At 40.1% G+C, this 25,296-nt stretch overlaps 1 protein-coding gene and 1 long non-coding RNA gene across 2 annotated transcripts in view; both read right to left on the minus strand.

The window, feature by feature from the left end:
• Positions 1 to 12,304, minus strand: part of NSUN7 (NOP2/Sun RNA methyltransferase family member 7) — a 54,483-nt gene extending 42,179 nt beyond the window's left edge. The window contains exons 1-3 of the mRNA XM_038533702.1: positions 11,335 to 12,304; positions 3,951 to 4,009; positions 3,477 to 3,607 (exon numbers count right to left, since the gene is read on the minus strand). Coding sequence (XP_038389630.1) covers positions 3,477 to 3,607; positions 3,951 to 4,009; positions 11,335 to 12,304 — 1,160 coding nt within the window. The remainder of the gene's footprint in view (positions 1 to 3,476; positions 3,608 to 3,950; positions 4,010 to 11,334) is intronic.
• Positions 12,305 to 12,629: 325 nt separating this feature from the next.
• Positions 12,630 to 22,161, minus strand: LOC111095288. The gene is made up of 4 exons (XR_005357269.1): positions 22,007 to 22,161; positions 17,102 to 17,181; positions 15,520 to 15,650; positions 12,630 to 12,753 (listed from the first exon to the last, which is right to left on the minus strand). It is a non-coding gene; the product is annotated as an uncharacterized LOC111095288 (long non-coding RNA).
• Positions 22,162 to 25,296: the final 3,135 nt, after the last annotated feature.

Below are 25,296 nucleotides of genomic sequence, written 5' to 3' on the forward strand. Positions count from 1 at the left end.
CCCTGCATGGGGCCTCCTTCTCCCTCTGCCTGTGTCTCTGTCTCTCTCTCTCTGTGTCTCTCATGAATAAATATATAAAATCTTAAAAAAAAAAAAAAAAAAACCACAAGGATCTCTGGTAGAAAGGATAACAACAAAGATCAAACATAATTTTTATAAGAAGGAAATCATTCTTATTCAGTTTCTTGCTAAATAATCACTTCTATCACCTCTTAAAATTAGTTCTTATCCTTTCAGTAGAAACATAATAAGGTATAGTTCAAGCTTATAATGATTCTACTTCCCTCGGGACAACAGAAGCCCTTGGAAGTCTACAGAGGTTGATCTTCGGGATCCCTGGGTGGCGCAGCGGTTTGGCGCCTGCCTTTGGCCCAGGGCGCGATCCTGGAGACCCGGGATCGAATCCCACATCGGGCTCCCGGTGCATGGAGCCTGCCTCTCCCTCTGCCTATGTCTCTGCCTCTCTCTCTCTCTCTCTATCATAAATAAATAAAAAATTTAAATAAAAATAAAAGATTTAAAAAAAAAAAAAAAACAGAGGTTGATCTTCATACAAGTCAACATCCTGTCTGAACTCAGAATCCCACTCTATTGGCTATGCAGGACTGGCCCAAAGGAATGCACCCAAACCCCATGGAGCCAATCAAATTCCTGGGGAACCTAGAATTTAGAATTGGTGTGCAGAGATGATAAAATAAGTTAATGTAAATGAAGAAACTAAAACACAACTGTAACATGTAGGCTTAGGAACTACAGTGCAAGAAGAGTAGGGCTTTTTCCATATAGACTAGAGAAACAGAAAAGGTAGATATGCAGAAAAAAAAGAGAATGGAACAGATACTAAGAGAGAAGTAGAGATAAAACGTTTAAAAAGCAAAGATAAAGAAAGTCTTAATACCTTTCCAATTCCTGGCTTCATTCCCTTTCTGAGTCTTTGAGTTGCCTGAGATATCCCAGTATCTTTGTAAGAACACTTTCCATTTTTGCTCAGACTAACTGAAGATGGCTTCTATTACTTAAAAGCTAAGATTCTTGATTCAAACACATTTCGATTAAACACATTAAAACATATCTTGGGCAGCCCCGGTGGCGAAGCGGTTTAGCGCCACCTGCAGCCCAGGGTGTGATCCTGGGGACCCGGGATCAAGTCCCACATCAGGCTCCTTGCATGGAGCCTGCTTCTCCCTCTGTCTCAGCCTCTCTCTTTCTCTGTGTGTCTCTCATGAATAAATAAATAAAATCTTTAAAAAAACATATCTTGATTAAAATACATTTCTCCTATACCAGATTATAAATTGAGTATAGTACAAATTAATTTGATTGGTTAACTGATTAATTTGGGAAAAGGATTTGCATTATATAAACCATTATTGGTTTCTATAAGGGGAAAAACTCTTGCATTGACAAGAATGTAACTGTATATGTTAAGGCAGGAGGTAGCATGGTATTTGAGGAAAGGGAAAAATCTAGGGAATCGAGAATCCTTCGATAGTAGTATCTTCCGGCTCCTCAGGCCTCCTGAGCCATGGCCTTTGCTTGTCCTATTCACTGCCCTGCTAGCATTCAGCTAGAAAATCTGCTGTTGAGGAAATCATAGTCTGGTCTTTCTAATTTGGGTAGAGCCCCGTGGCTTTCCTGGCTGACTCAAGCTAACCCCAGCTCTCATTAGGCTCACTAAGACTATGCTGGGACTTCCATCAATGTCTCCTGAGTCCTAACTAAGTCAAACAGAAACTGAGGGAAGCTCAGCAAAGCTGAAACTCAAAGTCTGTCCCATAGCATATTGCCCCATCAATTTTCTCTGATGTATCTGGATGCCTGTACTGGAAGGCAAGTAGTCCAGTCAGTAGTGGGATGGGCAGTGAGGTGTGGGTTGCCCAGAAACCCACATGGAAAACCAGGTGAGATCCTTACTTATCTAACACAGAGAGTATACACCTGTGATTGCTTTTGCTGTTCTCCATCTTACAATTTCTTATGGCTACATCTGACATGAGCTATGACTAGGTCTTTAATCTTTCAGAGTCCTTCAGCCAAACCTAACTATCCTAAGTGGAAGGAGTAGTAGCATCTAAATGGTTAATGCTTGGACTCTGGCATCAGCCTTCCAGATTTTGAATTCCGGTCACTCCCTTCTTGGATCTATAGCCTTAGGTAGGTTTCTGTAAAATGTCTGTGTGTCAGTTTTTCCACGTGTTAAAATACAGGTTGCTAATAGTATCCTCCTCAGAGAGTTATAATTAAAGAGCTCCACAACAGTGATTGATACATATTAAGTGCTCAATAAATGTAAGTTATTTTTGTTATGTCATTACCTTAGTCCTCCAGCCTCATAATTTAAATGAAACTGCTTTAATTTCCTTTAACAATATAAAATCAGATATCATACTGATAATTGTTTCAGGGAAAAATCTTCGTACCAGATTGTTATCATTGTTATATTCTGCTTTCCATTAAAGTTCAACAACATGATAACAAAAGCCTTAATGATAGTAGCACTTAACATTTATTGACCATTTACTATGCATGTGGTTCTAAGCTAAACATTTCATATCCATTAGTTTTTTGTTTTAAGATTTTATTTGTTTATTCATGAGAATACACAGAGAGGAGGGAGAGAGAGGCAGAGACACAGGCAGAGGGAGAAGCAGGCTCCATGCAGGGAGCCGGACGTGGGACTTGATCCCGGATCTCCAGGATCAGGCCCTGGGCTGAAGACGGCGCTAAACCGCTGAGCCACCAGGCTGCCCCATGCCCATTAGTTTAATTAATTTTCCCAACCACCTTTTCAGGTAGGTACTATTATTATCCCCATAGTAGGTTTCTGCTAAGATTTAGGCTATAAAGAAAACAAATTTAAAACTTGTTAGCTTGTTCTTAACTACGTAAAAGGTTTGTTTTCTTTTTTCTTTTTAATTTGGCAAAGTAGTGGGTTCTTATCTTCTGTTGGAATTTTCTTGTTTGATACATTAGATTTTTTTAAAAGAGCTATAAACAGACCTAAGTAAATAAATAATAGCTGTTTCAAATGAGGTTTAATTTATGTATATGCTGAAACATTATTAGGAATTTCTAATGATTTTTCAAAGACAAGTTGGATCTTACAATTCAAGCTTTCAAAAACAACTTGATTTTTTTTTTAAGGTTTTATTTATTTATTCATGAGAGACACAGAGAGGGAGAAGCAGGCTCTCTGCAGGGAGCCCAATGCAAGACTCATCCAAGATCCCGGGATCACACCCCAAGCGGAAAGCAGACACTCAATCGCTGAGCCACCCAGGCGTCCCAACAACTTGATTTTAAACAGAATACTTAACCTGTTCAAGAAGGTTTGTAAAGGAACTCAAGAAACATGAACTTTTATTTTTTTCTCTATAAATTTTTGACATTTATCTACACATTATATGGTATACAATTTTACCAATGAAAATACTAATAATTATTTCATATAAAATACTCTGTACTTTCACAATTACCTGTTAAGAAGACTCTCTACTTCCTGAACTTCTGCTATGGGCTCTTCATTATCAGAAAGGAGACGAGCTTGAAATTTTCTGTCTTGGAAATCATACAGCATCACAATAATAAGACTGCTCAAGTGATCTGGCTACCAAGGGGAAACACACATAAAGAAAAGTATACAAACAATATTTAATAGCAATATTTTCCATTCCACTATTTTTTCATAGTCTGGTTGTATTGAGAGACAGAGAAGGACTTCCAAATAGAAAAAAAAAATCCAGTAAAAAAAAAAACCTTTTCAAAGAGACAATTTTTGCTATGTCATCACAATGAAAGTACTAGGATCAGAACTGGAAGTAGGAAAGAGTTCAGGATGTGTTTTGAAGAGGCCTCAGCATCAAGAAAACTAGTTTTTATTTTAAAGGCTTGTTAGTACTTTCTAAATAACAATCATGAGACAGCTAATGATGTAAAAGTTGTCTACTCACTATTGTGGTACTTGGGAAGATATAGCTATCTATTAATATTGTTTCCAAAATATCTTGAACTGCAAGACAAGGAAAAAAATCTGTTACTGAAAATACCAAAAATGAAAAAGAAAACTTTGGAATCAAAATATACTTTAGACAATACCACCAACTGTTTTTACTTTCATATCTAAAATATATTTCAATTCTTGACAAAGACTCACATGATGAATACTTGTCATCTTTTTGAACCCGGAACCCTTGGGATCTAGGTACCACACAAAATCCTAGTCAAAGGAGCATTTTTGGAATAGTTAAAGCAGTAATAAAAGAATTCCAACCTTTAGTTCAATTTCAACCTTTATAAAACATTAAAGAGGATCTAATTTAAATGTCATCATTTTTATATTGCTGGATTGATTCAGTAATATTTTATTTAGTTTTGTTCCATGTTTATGCTCATGAGAGATATTGGTCTATCATTTTCTTTTTTCATAATATCCTTATCAATGTTGGTATCAGGGTTATACTGGCCTTGTAAAGTAAGAGGGAAGTGTTCCCTCTTCCTACATTCTTTCGAAGAGTTTGTCATAGGTCAGTATTATTTCTTACTGAAATATCTGGTAGAACTCACTGGTGAAGACATTGATGCCATTTAATCTAAGACCCAAATGACAAGGAGTTAGCCATGGAAAGATCTGGGAGGAGAGAGCATTCTAGGCAGAGATAATTGCAAAGGTACAAGGTGGAAACAAGCGGACATGTTGAAAAAGCTCCACGGGGTACATGAATGTTCCTTTTGTTACATCATGTGACAAATGCTTTATATGCACGGTACACATTGAATTTCAGTTTTTTATTTGGGAGATGGGAAAACTAAAAAGAAGTTTTAGACTAATAGAGCACAGACTCTAACTTTCATAGGAAATCCTTTGGAAATCATTATCCATATTTGAGCCACCAATTATGGTTGTATTATATAAGGCAACATTTCACTTATAGGGAAAATAAGGTTTAGTTTTACACCTAAGTACATGAAAACCAATTCCTATCTACTTCATAGGTTTTCAGCATGGGTCCCATTTCATCACAAAAAATAGAGTCCTCATAACAATGAAGGAGTTTATCTAAGGGAGCAGACCTGCACAGGCCACAGAATTTTCAGCAATGGAAGTGTTTCACTCCTTCTTAGGATACAGTGAAACACTCCTATTTCCTAAGAAGGAGTGAAACACTCCTATTTCCTAAGAAATAGAAGAGGCAGAATGAAATAATGATTTTGCCAACATTGCATTTTTCCTTTTAGGGCTCTTGTCAAAACTGGTAACATTGTTGGGCTGCCTTTGATGCTGTGCAGAAAGCATCACCTTTGTGTATCTACAATTTACATAACATTCTCATGTAGTAATGCCAACATTAATAGTACCTGTATACTTTAGATAGTGCTTCCTACGTGCTATACCTTGTTCTAAGCGCTTTTCATATGTTCACTGAACTCTCATAACAACCCTATGAATTAGGTATCTATCATCATTATCTCTATTTTATTGATAAGGAGATGAGAAAAAGAATATGGTTAAGTACTATGTTCGTAATCACACACCAAATGGCAAATCAGGGTTTCAGACCCAGACAGTATGGCACCAAAGTGTCTGCTCTTTACCACAACATTATGCGGCCTTTCTTCATCTTCCTCTTCTAACAAACCAGAGTGGCTAAATAAAACACATTGCCAGTGACTAATTTGAGTTATCAAGATTTACTTGATGATTGCAAACCTTGCATATCCTACCAGTATGACCCAATAACTTGCATTATTCCCTGTTCCCAACTAATTAAAAGCCTGTTCTCTTTAATGTGTTGAAAAGAACTCTTCATCCCCATTCTTCAGGTTTTCAACATGGAGGGGTCTTCCCTGGAGAAACACCCTTTGCCAGTGTGTCTGTGGAGGTGCAGTAGAGAGATCTACACTTCTTCACAGGTTAGATGAGAAAGTATTCGGTAGATAGTATTTGCAAACCTCTGGACTAGAGATCTAAAGCCATGTCCCCGAACACCTTTTCTTTTATCTCTCTCTCTCAGTTGGTTCCAAAATCAAATGTGAAGGCAGAGCACTATTTATTGGAACCCTAAGATTCACATAGCCCATCTTGTCATCCCTCCGGCTCTGGAAGAAAGATGGAAGATGTCCCTTCTTTTGATTCTCCTCTAGGTTCTCCCTCTTTTATTGTTATTATGTTTTCATGGAGTTTCCTTCATGTGAGGGATCTCTAGAATCTTCACTTCAAGAATGTCAAGGGCCTCATATAATTATATATAATACAGTTGGTTCAGTTTGTGTGGGTGTGGAAGGAGAGAAACAATAAAACTATTTAAGGCTTTTTTGGCAAAACTAGAAAGAATAGCCACTAACATTCTGAAAGAATATTTGAGAAACATAAATACTAGGGGAAGGAAGCTGGCATCACCAAATACAAATCATTATGTAATTAAAACAACACACCATGGAACCCTAAAAATCCCTAAAAAAAACCCCTAAAAAACATGGATTAGGGATGGGGTTGCTATTTCACTTTCCAACCAAATGAAACATCTCTTCTTTTTAACCTTCTTTCTGCTAGTTCCTTAGGTACATCATTTAATCTCTTCTTGAGCTTCTCTCAATTTTTTCATCTGCAAAATCAGAATCTTACATCTCAAAGGACTGGTATATCAAATGACAAAGTGTTCTTTTAATTACAAAGAGCTATGTAAATATAAGGTATTATTATTGTCATTCAAGAAAATTGCTTTAACCTCTTCCATGAAACCAAAGCTTAAAAGGTTATTGATCTAGATCATTTTTCTAATGAATGCAATCAAGAATTAACTCAGCAGGCGGGGTGTGTCTCAGTCTACTAAGCCTTCCACTCTTGATTTCGCCTCTGATCCTCATCTCAGGTTCTTGGGATCAAGCCTTAGCCCTGCATCAGGCTCCATGCCTGGAGGATCACAATGTGGGACTCATCCCAGGTCTCCAGGATCACGCCCTGGACTAAAGGCAGCACTAAACCACTGAGCCACCTGGGCTGCCCTCTTTAAACAAACAAAAAAAATTAACTCAGCAGGCCTGAGTGGCCAAACCTTGAACATTCCAAGGAAAGATATGGCCCTCCAAGCTCCTGGGAAATAACCTCTATAAGCCTTTGAAATATCTTGCCTGATGAAAGTGTCCTTGTGTACACGGGCGTTGGGCAAAACAGCATCAGTGTGGCCTCTGGAAGAGCTAGAGATTGAGTAAGGTCAGCCACAAGAGCACTCCTTATCTACATGACTGATCCCAATAAACATTGTGGACAGCAAGGCTTGAATGAACTTCCCTATACTTCAATACTACCTTCTACATACTGCAATACTTCATTCGCATTGTCGTCCATTGTTGCTAAGAGAATTAAGTCCATATTTCCATGGACTCCATTGGAAAAGAACAATAAGAAACTTATATCAGGTCTCCTCTAGTATGTTTATATACATACATATATATAAATTTATATATTTATAAATATAAAAAGGTTATGTACTTTTTTCTAGTGTTGATTTTAAATAACCTCCACTGTAATACACTATACCCATGAGTATAATAGCTTTGCTAAGTTCTGTGAGTCCTTCCAGTGAATCATTGACCCTGAGGGTGTTCCTGGGCACCCCATCTAAAATTACTAATTCCCAAAGCCATAACCAAAATATACATTAAGCATTTACTAGGTTTTTCAGACAGAGTTAGAAGATTCTGAAACGAGCAGATTAATGCCACAGACAGTTCCTGGGACTGAAAGTTCACCAACTATTATATATACCTAGAAAGGCTGGAGAAAGAATGAAGTCAGGAATAAGATCAATAATTTCAGGGAAATCTTCAAGTGTTCTTTTTTCTTTATGGTTCATCAGTCTATTTCTTTTTTTTTTTTTAAGATTTTATTTATTTATTCATGAAAGACAAAGAGAAAGAGGCAAAGACATAGGCAGAGGAAGAAGCAGGCTCCTCATGGGGAGCCTGATGTGGGACTTGATCCCAGGACCCCGGGACCACGACCTGAGCCCAAGGCAGACGCTCAACCGCTGAGCCATCCAGGAGTCCCCATCAGTGTATTTCTTAAGAAATTGTTTTCCAGATTTTCTTCTTTAATATTTAGAATTCCTTGAAACATCCAGAGATTCTTTGAAAAAACAAATTAGCTGCTAGTACTCTACTTCTTTGACAAAAGTAAAACTTAAAAGGAATAGGCTACTCTTCATTACCTTCTTTAACAGAAAATTGACTTTGGGGCTATTTAGAAAAGCAGGAGTAGTGGTTGTCTTCATCTTAAAAAAAAACAGACTGATGGGCAGCCTGGTTGGCTCATCAGTTTGGCGCCGCCTTCAGCTCAGGGCCTGATCCTGGAGACCTGGGATGAGTCCCACATCGGGCTCCCTGCATGGAGCCTGCTTCTCCCTCTGCCTGTGTCTCTCTGCCTCTCTGTCTCTCTTTGTGTCTCTCATAAAAAAATAAGTAAAATCTTTAAAAAAAAAAAAAAAACAACAGACTGAGCCCTTTACACCTTTAAAAGGTTAATCAGATAAATACACATTCTGCTTTTGAAAGAGCTTATACACAAAGGACATCAACAAAAGAGCAAACAATAAACCTGAAAAACTTAATACAACCAAAGGAATATACTTAACATTTATATAATTAAAGGAACTTCCTCTGTCATTTTTTCCTTCTCCTTGTACTTCCACAGGAAAAGGTAATATGATCTAAATCATCTATTCACAAATTCACCAATAAAAGGGACCATTACCCAAGCTCTCTTTAGTTTGTACATTAACCTTTTCAGCTTTATTGCTCTTATAAAACCATAGAGAAAAAAAATCCTGAATTTTCTTTTCTGAACTGTGATTCCCTGAACCTATACTGTACAAGCCAAATGTGAGTTTATAAAATATCATGTGAAAGTATTGGTAGAACACTGATAATACACAAGATAAAAGTGAAATGCACAGAGCATCCCATATTTTAAAGAAAAATATCAGGCTCTTAATTATCTTGGAAACCTAATGCATTTAGAAATTCTGTTTTCATTCTATTTGAACATTCAGAAATTATTCAGATAATAATTTAAGCAAGATAGTTTCCTTATAAGAAGAAAATAATATTTGTACCAAGTAAACAACCAAAGACATTTTATTTTAGTATTTGACCTTATATCAGAATTAGAATTTTAGGGGGATCCCTGGGTGGTGCAGCGGTTTGGCGCCTGCCTTTGGCCCAGGGCGCGATCCTGGAGACCTGGGATCGAATCCCACATCAGGCTCCCGGTGCATGGAGCCTGCTTCTCCCTCTGCCTGTGTCTCTGCCTCTCTCTCTCTTTCTGTGACTATCATAAATAAATAAATAAATAAATAAATAAATAAATAAATAAATAAATAAATAAATAAAATTTTAAAAATGAACATTTCAAGCAAAAGCAGGTTTATAAAGCAAAAGCAGGTTTATAAAGGCCTATGACAGTACTTTATCTGACTGGGATTTTCTGGGTCATTAAAAAATATCAAATAATCACAAGGCCCTTCATAAAAAGAAATAAAGACTGAGAAAGATAATCTAGTACATATATCACTATAGCATAACCATCTAGTTAATGCATTAAATTTATATACAATAATTTCAAGTTTTTAATATTGACTTTTAAAGGTAGGATTCAATATTCCATTAGGAAAACAAATGGTCTATAATAGAATTTTGGCATTAACATTAAATACCAGCTAATTAACATAGATGCCCAGTCTGCCTTTCACTGTTGCAAAGAGAAAAAGATGTAAAAATGTTCTTTTGACTCATGATTTAAAAGCACACCTTGGTCTTGAAAACTACATTTTTAAAAGCAAATGGAAGGAACGGATGAAACAATCGAAAGATTACACTGGAAAAGAAAAAATGGTAAATGGTTAAGACATTAAAAAAAAAAAAACGAGAAAAGAAATAAAAACTAAAGAGAAATTGCTTCTTAACATCAAATTTTCTTCCTTGTTGATAAACTCCTGGCCCTAGAGTTGAGCTGTATCATGTCTGGAGACTACCAAAAATATATATTCACGTCTCAGTAATTAATGGGACATTTAGTTCAACTGAACAATTGTTAACTGCGTATGTGCAATGATGAAGAAGGCCCAATATGTACTAATACCAAGGAAATACATGAAAATTAGTGTTGCCCTTTCAAGCTGTCTCTTTAGCAAGGCACAGGCTCATTTCAGCCATGCTGCTAATACTCCAAATATTTCTGGAACTTCTTTTTTGGAACTATATTCAGTCAGTTTACAAATCAATGTAAACATTAATATAATATAGTACAATATATTATAAATTATAAAGTTTATCACCAGTACAAAAACAAACATCTCCAGGGACACCTGGGTGGCTCCGTGGCTTCGGCTCAGGTCGTGACCCTGGGGTCCTGGGATGAGTCCCGCATGGGGCTCCTCGGAGGGAGCTTGCTTCTCCCTCTATGTCTCCTCCGCTTCTCCCTCTACGTCTCCGCCTCTCTGTCTCTCAAGAATAAATAAAAATCTTTAAGAAACAAAACAACACCTCCAGACCCTTTTGACTGTTGCTCTTACCAGCTCCCAAACTTCAGGCTACTGGCTTTGAATGGGATCATTTGGGGGGGGGGGGGGTTGATTTAATTTTTACATTCATTTTTAGTATGTTGTACCTTTTCTTCTTATCCCATCTCTGTTCCTCTCCCTCACCCTCTTACTGGTTTTTACGTTTGTGAAAGTTTATACACTAATATACGAGGTGTAAACACAGAACACAGAAAATGCAAAGAAATAACCCCAGGAGAAGGAATGCGTACTTGGCTAATTCAGTGGATTCCTAATGCTTCCTGTTAATGAAATGGTTTCCTTGTTTCATTTAATGACTGTGCATTACATCTATCTAAGGACGGGCACCGTGCTAGGCCCGTGCAAATCTGCAGTTGGGGGGGGGGGGGCAGGGACAAAAAACAACAACAATAAAAAACACAGTTCTGGCCCTGAAAGAGCTTATTACTGTCCTGGAAAGAATTCTCCGAATTCCTTGACATTTGCAACTGACCAGATGTGCGTAAAAACAAAACCTGGCGTGCAGGAGGGGGGCTGCACGCCACGGATTCTCTCATTATCTTCCTGTAAGCGCTGATCTTTTTTTTTTTTTTTTTAGACTTTTATTTATTTATTAGAGAGAGGGAGAGAGAGAGAGAGGCAGAGACACAGGCAGAGGGGGCAGCAGGCCCCACGCAGGGAGCCCGATGCGGGACCGGATCCCGGGTCTCCGGGGTCGCGCCCTGGGCCGAAGGCGGCGCTAAGCGGGGCGCCGAGCCTTGGGACTGGCGCTACTCACACTTCAGGGCGCTGAAAGCCAGCTCGTAGGACGAACGCTGCACGGATTCATCCTCCGACTCGGGCAAGGACCGCAAGGGTTCATCCCCGTACTTGATTAAGACGTGCTCCGGTGACTTTTCCAACCGAATACCCTGAAAAATGTTTGCTGCCGTAACGTAGACGGCGTCCGGGAAGCCCGTGCTCTCGGGCGCCCCGGCGGGGCCTGTGTCGCTGCGCGGGGCGCGGGCCGACAGCGCCGGGTCCTCCGCGCGGGGCTCGCGGGCCGAGCCCGGCTCGCCGGTGCCGCGGGGCACGGCCGCCCCCGCGCCCGCCGGCGGCGACGCCAGCTCAGCTACCACGCCGACGCTGCACGGAACCGTCTTCCTTGCGCCTCGAGCATCGCGTCTGTGAAAACAAGCGGTGATCTCGGTAAGTCCCCGCCGAGGCGGGACCCACCCGGCCGCCCGTCTCCGTCGCGCGCGCAAGGCGGAGGCGGGACAGGTGGCACCTGGCGGCCCCTGCGGGCGGACCCAAGCGTCGCGGAGGGGCGGGGGCGCGCAGGCGGTTGGGGAGTCGCCTCCCGAGCCGCCCTTCCCGGGCCCGTCGGGGGGGCGCTCCCCCCGCCCGCCCCACGACCCCCTGACCCCAGGCGGCGGCGGTCTGCCGGGGCTTCGGGGGACGGGGACGCGGCGGCCGCGCTCGGGGCTCCGGGGCTGCGGTCGGAACGGCGCCCTCGGGGCCGCGCGAAGGCAGTTGGGTTCCGAGGCGGCCTCGCCTGGTTCGGGGCACGGGCGGTGGCGGCCTCCGGCGCTCGCTTCGCTCGGGTTCCCGAAGGCGGGGCGCGCCGTCGGGCCTCTCTCGGTGTGTCCTGCGCGGTCCCCGGGCGGACGCGGCGGCGGAGCGCGGTGGAGCGCGGCGCGGGGGGACCGCGGCTCAGGCCCCGCGGAGGGCGGGTGGGCCGGCCCGGCCCGCGGGACCCGCGTCTCCATGGCAACCGGACGCCGCTCGGGGGCAGTTCCCGCGGGATTTGGCGGGCGAGCGGCTCCGCCTCGGTGGGAGTTCGGAGACACCTGTTCCCGCCCCGCTGGGGGCCGAGCGAGACCCTTTGCGCGCTTGGCCCGCCCGGGCCCGGGTCCCCGACTCTCCCAGGAGCACGGGCTTCCCCTCCTCCCGGACGGTCCGGGGCGCCCTCCTCGAAAGCAAGAATTCTGTGTCGGTGACGGCACCCGCCTTGGCGCCTGGGGCGCCGCAAACGCTCCAACAGGAAGAGTAGAGAGCTCCCGAAACAGAACAAACAAGCAAAGGCGGGGTGGGGGAAAAGACAAGCCTGCTTTATTTCCGTACTTTTTAGGACGACGAATATCATGCACTCTTCCAGGGCGACCTGGGTAAACGTCTTTGCCAACTTAAGGCCAAGTCCCTCCTTTCCAGGAATTGCCTGCAAAGAAAGACTTGGCTGAACTGGACCAACAGACTATCAGATTAACCTCGCTGCATCCCCCAATGATAGCATGCAAGTGGGAGCAAATACAGACCCCCGCCCCCAAAAAAAGGGTTTTAATACGGCTTCTTTAATTTTTTTAATAATAAATTTATTTTTTATTGGTGTTCAATTTGCCAACATACAGAATAACACCCAGTGCTCATCCCGTCGAGTGCCCCCTCAGTGCCCGTCACCCAGTCACCCCCACCCCCCGCCCTCCTCCCTCCGGCTTCTTTAATTTTTGAGTCCACCTAGGGAGCTCCTTCCTTCTCAGTCTTTGAAAACTCAGTGCAAACATCGCCTCTATAAATCCTTCCTGATGCTTGTATCAGAATATAAATTTAGCCACTGGGACAGAGACCCAGAAGAACCCATTGGCTTCAACAGAGCAAGTTTATTTCTCACCTAAAGTCCTGTTGGCACAGGGGCTCTCCTCCACAAAGTTGTCAGGGACCCCACTCCTATTTTACGGGGCATGTGAGGGCTTTGCCCTTGTCAGTTTAGTCTAGGGTGGCTTACCGCCAGGTCCATTGCCAGCCAGGGGTTGAGGAACTAGAGGAAAGGGAGGGCATGCTCATTCCTTTTTCAAGGACATAACCTGAAAGGTGCACACATCTCTTGGCCAGAACTCAGTCACATGGCATACCTAACAGCAGAAAGGGTTGGCCTATGTGTCCATCTAGAAATCAAGGGAACTGTCGCTATGGAAGAAGGGGAGGATCGGTATGGGGAAATGATTAGCAGTCTCTGCTACAAACCTCTGTCTCCCACCCCTTCATCCACTAGTGTACTCAACTTCCATTATTCCCAGAATGTCAAGTGTTGCCTCTTCTATGTCCCCATAACACTTTCTACATGCATGCATGCATTCCGTCCATAAAGTTAACAAATAAACATTAAATTCTTACCATGTATCTGACACTATGCTAAGCCCTGGAAGTAATAATGAATGTATGGAAATGATCAGGCACCTTACCCTCAAGAAATTAATGAATAGATGTACGTTAGCACCCTTCAATTTGTTTTATAAATATTTGTGAGCATACTGTATTCCTCCTCCTTCTCCCACCTTGCTACCATGTAGCCCATAAAACACACAGTCTTGGGCAGTCCAGGTGGCTCAGTGATTTAGCGCCACCTTCAGCCCAGGGTCTGATCCTGGAGAGCCTGGATCAAGTCCCAAGTCGGGCTCCCAGCATGGAGACTGCTTCTCCCTCTGCCTGTGTCTCTGCCTCTCTCTCTCTCTCTCTGCCTTTCTCTCTCTCTCTGTGTCTCTCATGAATAAATAAATAAAATCTTAAAAAAAAATTTAAAAAAACACTCAAATACTTTTATTAACTCGTTTTATTTTTACTATATGTAATATTATTTTATTCCCAGATATTAGTAAAATATCATTGTCACACACACACACATGCACAGAAGATTACAAAAATGAAGATGCCTTAGGGGTCGGGTCATGATACATTTCATTATGCATCACACGGTACACAGTACAATCTGCTGAAAATGTGAGGCAAAGCTAGCTATCAACTTTAAAGTACTATTAGTCTTTCAAAATGTAACTGAGGAGCCTCTTATTTTTCCACGATAGGTCAATGTAAGAGACAACTCACGATATTGAAAATGAAACTTAACGAGATTCTCTATCCCCAAAGTAAAGCTTAAGCAAAGAGTTGTGGGGGAGTGAGTTCATAGTTAACTGTTTGTTCTAATTGTGTGTATAATCCTCTTTACCTCTCACTTCTGGTTAATGGTCTCATTGTGGACTTAAATCTCGGGGAGGACGGTACAAAAGTCGCCGTAGAGATAGGTGTGTGGATTCAACTGTTGTGAAAGCAGAGCAGTAAAAAATGTGGTCTTTGTTTAAGTCACTCTTTGTAATATGACCAGAACATTAAATCAGAGATAGTGTAGAAAATTAAAAGCTAGTTACCTGGAGCTTTCTACCAAAAGAACTTAGAGGAGTGATTTTCTTTCCCCAGGGGGTAGAGTATTTGAAATATTTGTAAATTAACATTCCTTGCATTTGACTCAGAGTAACTAGTGTAAAATAGGTATTTAAAATACATTATCTCACTTGCTTCAAGTTAATCCAGGCCTATAAACTGTGCTCAGCTTCACTGAAGCTTGTTATAGAAGTATAAAAAAGTGTATGAAACATAAAGAATTTTATTTTATTTTTTTAAAGATTTTTTTTTTATTTACTTATTTGACACAGAGTGAGCACAAGCAGGGGGAGCTCCAGGCAGAGGAAGAGGGAGAAGCCAACTTCCCACTGAGCAGGGAGCCCAATGCAGGCTCCATCCCAAGACTGGGATCATGACTTGAGCTGAAGGCATACCCTTAATGGACTGAGCCACCCAGTTGCCCCAAAACATAAAGAATTATTTTTTTAAACATAAAGAATTTTAACTTGTGTTTTTAAACACAAAACTCAATTTATAATTATTGTCATTTAAAAATAAGTCTATTTTCTCTGCAATATTTTTTTCCTTATTCTTTTGTATTTTATAGATACCTAGTGTTCCATTGTGGACCTAAGCTATATCTAACTAGGAACTTTGGGGTACAAGGGCAGTATTAGGAGCCCTATTTGTCTGAGGATCCTCAGAACCTCATGGGTAAACTGCATCTGGTTACTGATGGTCAGGTACTGAAATATTCTATCCCAGAGGAGAAAAGGGCGATGAATGCCCCAAAAGACAGGAAACTACTCACTTTGAGGTGGATGAATAGCATCCTCTGATGCTGGGTGAGAGTTGGTATGAAGGAATACTTCGCATATCTTAGAGGGTAGCATTACTCAAGTGTCCTCTTGCCCAATCCCTGTGGAAACTTGTCGCAAATGACTTGAAATGATAAGATGATAATGCAAAGATCACTTTGGGAAAATCAAAATATGATTGTGGTTCTTTAACACAAGCCCATCAAAGATTAACCAAAAGAGCTATAATCATTTGAAAAGGAGGGGGAAAATCTTTCTTAATTAAGAAGCAGCAGACAACTGGGATGGAGCGGAGTCCTGAATGATGAGGCAAGTGGAGAGGAACAAAAGTCCAAACCATAGCAGTTCATAAACGGCATCCTTAGAAGCAATATTCTGAAATTTAAAAGCCAAATATGCCAACAACTAAGGAAGAGTTGGAGTTACCTGGGGTGCAACAGGGAAAGAGGTTCAGGAGGTCTACTAGTGGGGCACCTGGGTGGCTCAGTCCGTTGAGCTTCTTCCTTCAGCTTGGGTCATGATCTCAGGGTCCTAAGATCCAGCCCCACATTAGGCTCCCTGCTCAGTGGACAGTCTGCTTTTCCCTCTGCTCTGTCTCTCCCTACTGCTCATGCTCTCTTTGTCAAATAAATAAAACCTTAAAGAAAAGAGGTTCATTTTCCCAGGCTTGATTGCCTTTGGTGGCCCCGGAGACAAGAGGTTACAATAGACAATCATCATAATAGATTGCACCAACACAGTAGTTTTCCAGATGTGGTCATTCAAGTACCACTTTCGTGGGTGATTTTTCCACATCCATATACTACTATCTATACTATTTTCTCAATTTTTTAAAAAAAATCAAGATCACAGCTTTAATAGAAAACTGTGAATGGAAAATCAGCATCATTTGACATAAATGAAAATAATCACAATGAAAGCAAAATAATACTATTAGATTCTAGCTAGAAACAGTGTACCAGCACTCCAGGCCTAATGTTGACTGCTCTCAGCTAAAAAGGAAGATGAGGGGCGGCCCAGATGGCTCAGTGGTTTAGCGCCGCCTTCAGCCTAGGGTGTGATCCTGGAGGCCCGGGATCAAGTCCTACGTCAGGTTCCCCACATGGAGTCGGCTTCTCCCTCTGCCTGTGTCTCTGCCTCTCTCTCTCTCTCTTTCTAATAAATAAATAGATTTTTTTAATCTTTTATTTATTTATGACAGTCACACAGAGAGAGAGAGAGAGAGAGAGAGGGCAGAGACATAGGCAGAGGGAGAAGCAGGCTCCATGCACTGGGAGCCTGACGTGGGATTCGATCCTGGATCTCCAGGATCGTGCCCTGGGCCAAAGGCAGGCGCCAAACTGCTGCGCCACCCAGGGATCCCTAAATAATTTTTTTTAATAATTTTTTTTTTAAAAATAAAAATAAAAAATAAAAAGGAAGATGGGCAATGTTAGAGAGGTGTTAAACACCAGCCCCAAAATGAGATTTTCTCCTTGTCAGAAGGCTCAAAAGAGCCTTGGATAAAGCAGCTTTCTGTTATGTATTTGTTATTCAATATTAATTCAGCATATCACTTTAAATCATCTCCCATACCTTTGATGGTGCTGGCTCTGCACTGAAGAAACTCCGTGTCAAGAAATTTGAATTCAAGCATTAGAGGAAAAATGCTTCTTCTGAAACAAGAGGTAGAAAATACAAGAAATTCATAACTGGCAAGAAAGACATTGGAAGGGGCACCTGGGTGGCTCAGTGGTAAAGCCTTTGGTTCAGGGTGTGATCCCGGGTCCTGGGATTGAGTCTTGCATCAAGCTCCCAGCAAGGAGCCTGCTTCTGCTTCTGCCTATGTCTCTGCCTCTCTCTCTCTCTCTGTGTCTCTCAGGAATAAATAAATAAAATCTTAAAAAAAGAAAAAAAAAAGAAAAGGAAAGACATTAGAAGGATCTTGTGTCACAAATGAACTCAGTCTGCTTACATGGCACAGTGGTAGTGGGAACTTTAAAACTAGATAGAATTAAAAAAGAAAAAAAAAACTAGGTAGAATTAGAAGACCAGTTTTTTAGTCCTAATGTTGTCATGAATTAGTTACATAACCCCAGGCAAGTCTCTGTTTTTTATATTTGTTTCTTGATATGTTGAAGTCCAAGATTTATTTACTAAGAAAAAAATGAGTGAAGAAGAGACTGAGAAAGATTGGCAGTCAATAGGGGAAAGATATTTAAGTATCTTTTTAAAATAATATTTATTTATCAGTATTTATTTAAAATATCTATTCAAAAGGTTTTTTTTAAGCAAAGGTAGGCAGAATGGAGGAATAAAAGGACCAAGACATAAGATATACAGAAAAAAAAAAAGAAAAATGGTAAATATAAATCCTATCTGATCTGCAATTGCATTAAATGTAAATGGATTAAATACTTAACTAAAAAGCAGAGGTAATAGAATGGATTTAAAAATCCAACTATAGGACAGCCCCAATGGCTCAGCCATTTAGCACCACCCTCAGCCCAGGGTGTGATCCTGGAGACCCAGGATCGAGTCCCACATCAGGGTCCCTGCATGGAGCCTGCTTCTCCCTCTGCCTGTGTCTCTGCCTCGCTCTCTCTCTTTGTCTTTCATGAATAAATAAATAAATAAAATCTTTTAAAAAATCCAGCTACATGCTGACTGCAATAGGCATATTTTAGTTTCAAACACACAAATAGGTTGAGAGTGAGAGGATGAAAAACTATAGCCATCCAAACTAGAACCAAAAGACAGATTGAGTGGCTATACTCTTGTCAGACAAAATAGACTCTAAGACAATTGTTCTAGGGATCCCTGGGTGGCGCAGCGGTTTAGCGCCTGCCTTTGGCCCAGGGCGCGATCCTGGAGACCCGGGATCGAGTCCCACATCAGGCTCCCGGTGCATGGAGCCTGCTTCTCCCTCTGCCTGTGTCTCTGCCTCTCTCTCTCTCTCTCTCTCTCTGTGACTATCATAAATAAATTTAAAAAAAAATTAAAAAAAAAAAATAAGACAATTGTTCTAGAATACTTTTTCCTAGAAAATAAATCTTAGACTTGAATACATCAAATTATTTTGGCATTGGCAAAGGGTTAGTAAAATTGTGGTAGGTCTAAAAGTTCTTTTGAATCAATGATTTCATTGGGAGCTCTGGATGTGTGTTTTGGATCAAAACAAAACACATGCCTCAATGTTACAATATCATAGCAAACCAGACTGCATGGAAGAGGTAAAGGTATGGTTTTTATGGCGATCCCTGACCTAATGCTCAGAATGCATAATCTAATAGAAATGTCAGAGTCACTTTACACTGAGATTATATGTATTGCCTTAGCATTTAAATGCTTGAGCAAATATAAAAGAAACAAATATTAAAAATTAAATTTTCTTTTTCATATTCGGAAGTTAAGAATCATGAAGAGTTATATGAAATGGCGAGAAAGGATATTTTATGCTTTTATATAACTAAATAAAAACTTCCCATTCCCCCACAAAACTAAGCCAATCACACCAGACCGAACAATAAAAGCTCTGAGACAATAAGGACTCCACACTAGGTTTGAGTATACTATCTTATTCTAAACTAGATTCAGGGAGCCATCTGCTGGTAAATTGATGAGTTATTTTTTATTTTTTTTTTTTTAATGGATGTGCAGTTAGGGTTGCCAGATAATATACAAGACATCCAGTTAATTTGAATTTCAGATAACCAACAAATAATATTTTTAGATTTATTTATTTGTTTGAAAGAGAAAGAGAGATAGGGCTAGCTGGGGGGAGAGCAGAGAAAGAGAGAGAGAGAGAGAGAGAGAGAGAGAGAGAACCTCCAGCAGACTCCCCACTAAGCACAGAGCCTGACCCTTACACCCTGAGATTATGGTCTGAGCTGAAATTAAGAGTCAGATGTTTAAACAATTGAGCCACCCATGTGCCCCCTGACAAATAGCTTTTTAGCATAAGTATGTCAGTACAATACTTGCTCCATATGCCAATGCTATTTTGTCTTAAATTTTCAATTATATTATTTCAAATGATTTAGAAAAGGTTTTCTTAAAATTCAGATTGTATAATTATTTAGGAATATACTTATTGCTATATTCTATGTGCATGAACTCTTTGTCTTCCCCTCTTTTATCTGGCTCCTTATCATTTTTTCTAAGGTGGAACCCAACACAGGCTTGAACTCACAACCTTGAGATCAAGACCTGAGCTGAGACCAAGAGGCAGATGCTTAACTGACTGAGCCATCCAGGTGCCTCTCCTTATCATTTTTTAATTGAGCCCTTCTTCCTAGTTTACTTCTTTCCTACTGCTACAGCCTCATATTTAAGGAATCTGAGTCAGTTACAACTAATGAATGAAAAATCAGATAATTCATTTTATTTTCTGTAGTACCTTAGTTGCAGATACTATTTATCTTTTAAAAAGTAAAGGTGCATATCTGTATGTTTTATTTTTGACCTTTAAATTTTTTAACTTATGTTTTGAACTGGTAATATATTCACGTGATTTTAGTTTAATACAAAATAAAGAATATTCATTGAAAATTCTCCCACCCTTAACCATCAGGCATCCAAAAGTTTCTTCATGTATAGGCAACCAATCTACTCTATGTGATCTTCAGCTATCTTAAGGACATTATTTTGAAGTGAAAACATACAACAGGGTCATCTTTCACGAAAAAAAAAAGTGCCACAGATGACAATGAAAAACATTTCTTTCCTTATTAGTTATGGTTTTCAATTGAACAGCTTAATTTTATTTTGCCTATGAAGCAAATAATAGCAAAATGTATTCTCTTAAATCTTGGTTGCCTCTGAATGATTGACTGTAGTTGTAAAATCCAGTTAATTAAAAACTTGCATTATAAAATATCACAAGATGGAGATGTTGTTCCATGAAAGTGACAGTTAAAGAGCATGAGAAAAAAAATCTTTTGTTTCTTTTTGAACATCTTTATTTTCTTCTTTATCTTGCTCCCTGTCTTCCTGTCATCCAAGGTAGTGAGGAATATTCAAAGAGCCTGTGTTCAAATCCCTGATTTGTCTCTTTCTGCCTGTAACTCTAAATTAAATAAACCTTTAGGAGCCTTAAGATTGTCTATAAATTCAGGCTTATGCTCTTATTATGAAGATTATATTAAATAATATATCAAAATGGCAAAGCCCTCCAGCAAAAGCCAAGGACACATACAAGTTGTGTTTATCACTCATTGCAGTGAGGGAGAATGCACACCCTTAGGAAAAGGGCTTCTCAATAAGAGAGTATTAGAAAGGACCCATTATAGGACTGGAGCTGTGGTTGGGTGATTTGTAGTAGGGGCCCAAGGAAGCAAGGTTCACTTTGGACTGAGTGCTGTCAGAATGCAAGGACAATCTATGGCTGGGTATTTCACCCTCTATTTACAGTATCCCCTTTTCCATTTTTTCTCTTTCTGCAGTTTGGTCATCTAAAGTCCAGAAACAGATGACACTCTTGATGTATTGTCAGAAGGCCAATAGTAGCCTATTACTATGTCATAGTACCTACATCATTCACCTTTCTTCATTTCATCATGTAGGCATTTTATCATCTCACATCATCACAAAGGGGAGTACAGTTCAAGAAGATATTTTGAAAGAGAGAGACCACATTCAAATAACTGTTATTACAGTACATTTTCATAATTATTCTATTATGTTGTTAATCTCTTACTGTGCCTAATTTATAAATTAAACTTTATCTAATGTACGTTTAGGGGAAAACATATTGAAAACAGATCCCTTCAGATCTAACTATTTTTTAAAGAATATTATTTATCCATTTGAGAGAGAGCATAAGCAGGGAGAGCAGCAGAGGGAGAGGGAGAAGCAGACACCTGCTGAGCAAGGAGCCCAATTCAGGGCTCCATCCCAGGACCCTGAGATCATGACCTGAGCTGAAGGCAGATGCTTAACTGACTGAGCTACCCAGGTGCCCCTCAGATCTAACTTTTAAGTTCATTTATCCAGGGCCGAAGCAGCATTTGGCCTAGGAATAGTTTGCCCTCATTACTGTGGCAAGTGAGCCTTAATATTCTAAAGAGTACCTATGAATTCTGAAGTTTTCCACTCTGTTGAAAAACTGTTAGGAGCTGTTAGGAGCTGTTAGGAGCAAGGACTATCTCTGGCCTCTGGTGAGCTCCAAGAACTTTTTCCTCTTTTCTATAATCTTCTCAGGTGTTTCTTTCCCTGACCTTGCCTAACTTCTTCACACACATTCACTGAGCAGCACTCAGCTGAATATCAAAAGGGCCCCTCTGCACATCTCCAGATTTGTCTCTCTGATCCTCTGCTTCACTCTGTGCATGCTGTCGTCCTTGGCTCCCTTGGACTTGCAAATCCATCTCCTCGACTCAGAGAGATGACTGGGCTCCACTTGGGCTCCACTTGGGCTCTACTTGGGCTCCACTTGGGCTCCCAGTTCAGAGTCCTAGAAATTGGCTCTAGGCAGTAAGGTGGAGGCAACTGGAGTCTTACCTCATTTGTTTCCCATCTCTCAGAGATCACTGTCCTTGGTGGCCTAGTGTCAGTATCTTGAATGCTCTGGTCTCCTACATTTTGCTCAGTTTTTTAGTTGTTTCAGGTGGGAGAGTAAATCAGATCCTTGTTATTCCATGCTGACTAGACACAGAAGCTGTCTTAAAAAAAAAAAAAAAAGCATCATGTACTAAATCAAGTTACAAACAAACTTGATGGTACTTGTCTTACTTGTCTTGATTCAGGCTGCTGTAACAAAGTACCATAGACCGGGTGGCTTAGAAATTTCTTTCTCACAATCTGAAGGCTAGGGTGCCAGCATGGTCAAGTTCTGGTAAAAGCCCTCATCTGGTTTGCAGATGCAGTAAACTAGCTCTCTGTCCTCTTCTTACACAGGCACTAATTCCATTCCTGAGTGCTCCATCCATGATCTAGTTATCTCCCATAGGTCTCTCCTCCAAATATCATCACATTGGGGATTAAATTTCAACATGCAAATTTTGGGGAGAAACAAACATTCAGTTCATAATAACACTGAAAGCAGTTTTTTTACTCAATATAAAGAATGCCTTTCTATAACCCCACTTATATAAAAATAGAATAGTTTTCCCTTGGAAAGAAGTGTGTTCCCTGTCATGCAGATATAGACAGAGGTTATAAGCATTGTCTGAATATTGTAGAAGATATTCAGTTATGCTCAACAAACTATAGCCTACAGGCCAAATCTGTCCCACCACCTGTTTTTTTTTTTTAATAAAATTTTATTGGCACACAGACATGCACTTTAAAAAAAAAAAAAAACATATTGTGTATACGTAAGGTTCTGTCATGCTAAAATGGCATAATGGGGGACACCTGGGTGGCTCAGCAGTTGAGCATCTGCCTTCAGCTCAGAGCCTGATCCCAGATTCCTGGGATCAAGTCCTGCATCAGGTTCCTTGTGTGAAGTCTGCTTCTCCTCCCTCTGCCTGTGTCTCTGCATCTCTTTCTGTGTCTCTCATGAATAAATAAACAAAATCTTAAAAATAATAATAAAATGGCATAATGGAGCACTTTTGATAGAAACTATGCCCTTCAAAGCCTAAAATTTCTTATCCTCAAAATAAAATAAAATAAAATAAAATAAAATAAAATAAAATAAAATAAAATAAAAAATAAATAAAATAAAATTTCTTGTCCTCTCCTGAAAAAAATTTGCCAACCCTAGATTACAGCATCATATATGGCTGATGTGGCAAAATGACTTCTTTGATCCCTTCCCAGCTCAACTTTCTAGGAGTCTGTGAAAGCAGAGAATAAATTTATTGCCTAATGCAAATTTTGCATCTTCTTCCATCACATATCTATATTCATTTTTTTTAACTTTTTAAATTTATTCTGTGTGTGAGAAGAGACCAAGCACACAAGAGCGGAGGGAGGGAGGAAAGGTGTTTTCCCTCTTCTTAGGGAGAAGCAGGCACCCCATTGAGCAGGGAGCCTGATGTAAGGGTACATCCTAGGACCCCAGGTTCATGACCTGAGCCGAAGGCAGCCACTTAACCAGCTGAGCCACCCAGGCGCCCTCTATATTTATTTTAATATAATATTCTCCTCCCCATCTCATTTCTTTGGGTAAAATTGATCCTCCCCAAATATCCCTATGTTTGTCCTTTAGCTTTGCATCTCTCCACCATGTATATATATTCCTTATGATGTAGTATCATTCATTCCCTTTCCCCTACTAGTTCTTCTGCTTCTTTTTTTCCTTCCTCTTTAACCTTCTCCCTTACTCTTTTTCTGCCTCTTCCTTCCCTTCTTCTTTGTCCCCCCTTCTCTTTCTCTGCCTCCTCCTTCTCATTTATAATTATTTATAATACCATACCAGACAGTATTCTAGACACTGGGGCTTTAGCAGTAACAAGATAATCTCTGCCATCACAAAGCTTACATTGGTACCCTAATTTGAAAAGTAAAACCATGGTGTTTTCAGGTCAAAAGCAAATGATTGTCACCAAAAAGCATTTCAGAGAATCCAAGACAAGACACACCCACCAATTTTCATGATGCAAGATAACAGAGTGATCATTCCCTAGGCTGTCAACTTGCTCTGAATCTTAAGTGGAAAAACCTTCTGATAACAAAACATTTAAAATTTCAACCAGAACGAGAGTGAGAAAAGATAGGGCACCGCTGTCCCCAAAGGACAATCTCAACACCACATGTGATTTTGTATATGTGCCACATCAAAATGTTCTCACCTGTAGTTGCTGAAAGAGATTTTCTTTTGAGCGTGAAAGATACAGTTACTGAAAGGGCATTTAACATGAAATAAATTATATTTTAGGAGCCACCAGTGCCCCACAGCCAATCTTCCAAATTTTATTAAAAACTAAAAATAACATATTTCAATCTCTATGCAAAATCTCCCCAACTCTAGTTTTTAATTAAATTTTTTTTAAAAACCCTCTCCTTTAGGAGAATGTACTTTTTTTAATCATTGTCAATTTTTTTCCTCAGACGCTTGAATTTAATAGGGAATATAAATTATGATCTTGGAAAATAAGCAATGCTAATTATAGAGAATCCATAACTGTGATACATTTAACCCCAGTAATTTAACAGTGACTTCATCTCTAAAATGAGTTTTGTGCTTTGGACTTCAAACTCTGTTTTACAGAAAACTTCTAAAATGGAATTGCTGCAAAGCCCTCAAGGTTTTTCAAACACAGGGACCTACTGTTTGGCAAACCTGCTTGATCTTTGTCTCTTTGTTCTCCTCTTGAATCCTGCTGCTGTCTGTTCCATGTCTCTGGGCATGCAGTTTATACTGTTAAAATTCTTTCAAAGTGAAATGTCTGTTCAGGAAAGGTATTCAGGAGGTCTAATAAATTACTCTGCTTCAAATAAACATTCCGATATCAACGACTGAATAAGGAAATCGTTTTAATAATAAGCTTGCTCATTATTTCTATTTCATTTGAACAGAACAACTTAAACTTATTTATTTATTTATTGAACAACTTAAATTTAGCTATTTTTATGAAAATATTAGATACTGGGCAGCCCGGGTGGCTCAGCGGTTTAGCGCGGCCTTCAGCCCAGGGCGTGATCCTGGAGACCTAGGATCGAGTCCCACGTCGGGCTCCCTGCATGGAGCCTGCTTCTCCTCTGCCTGTGTCTCTGCCTCTCTCTCTCTGTGTGACTATCATAAATAAAAATTAAAAAATAATAATAAAATATTAAAATAATAAAATATTTTTTAAAAAGAAAATATTAGATACTGCATAAGCTTATCAAAATTTTTCTTACCT

This window comes from Canis lupus, chromosome 3 (genome assembly GCF_011100685.1).
Source record: "Canis lupus familiaris isolate Mischka breed German Shepherd chromosome 3, alternate assembly UU_Cfam_GSD_1.0, whole genome shotgun sequence".
NCBI lineage: Eukaryota > Metazoa > Chordata > Mammalia > Carnivora > Canidae > Canis > Canis lupus.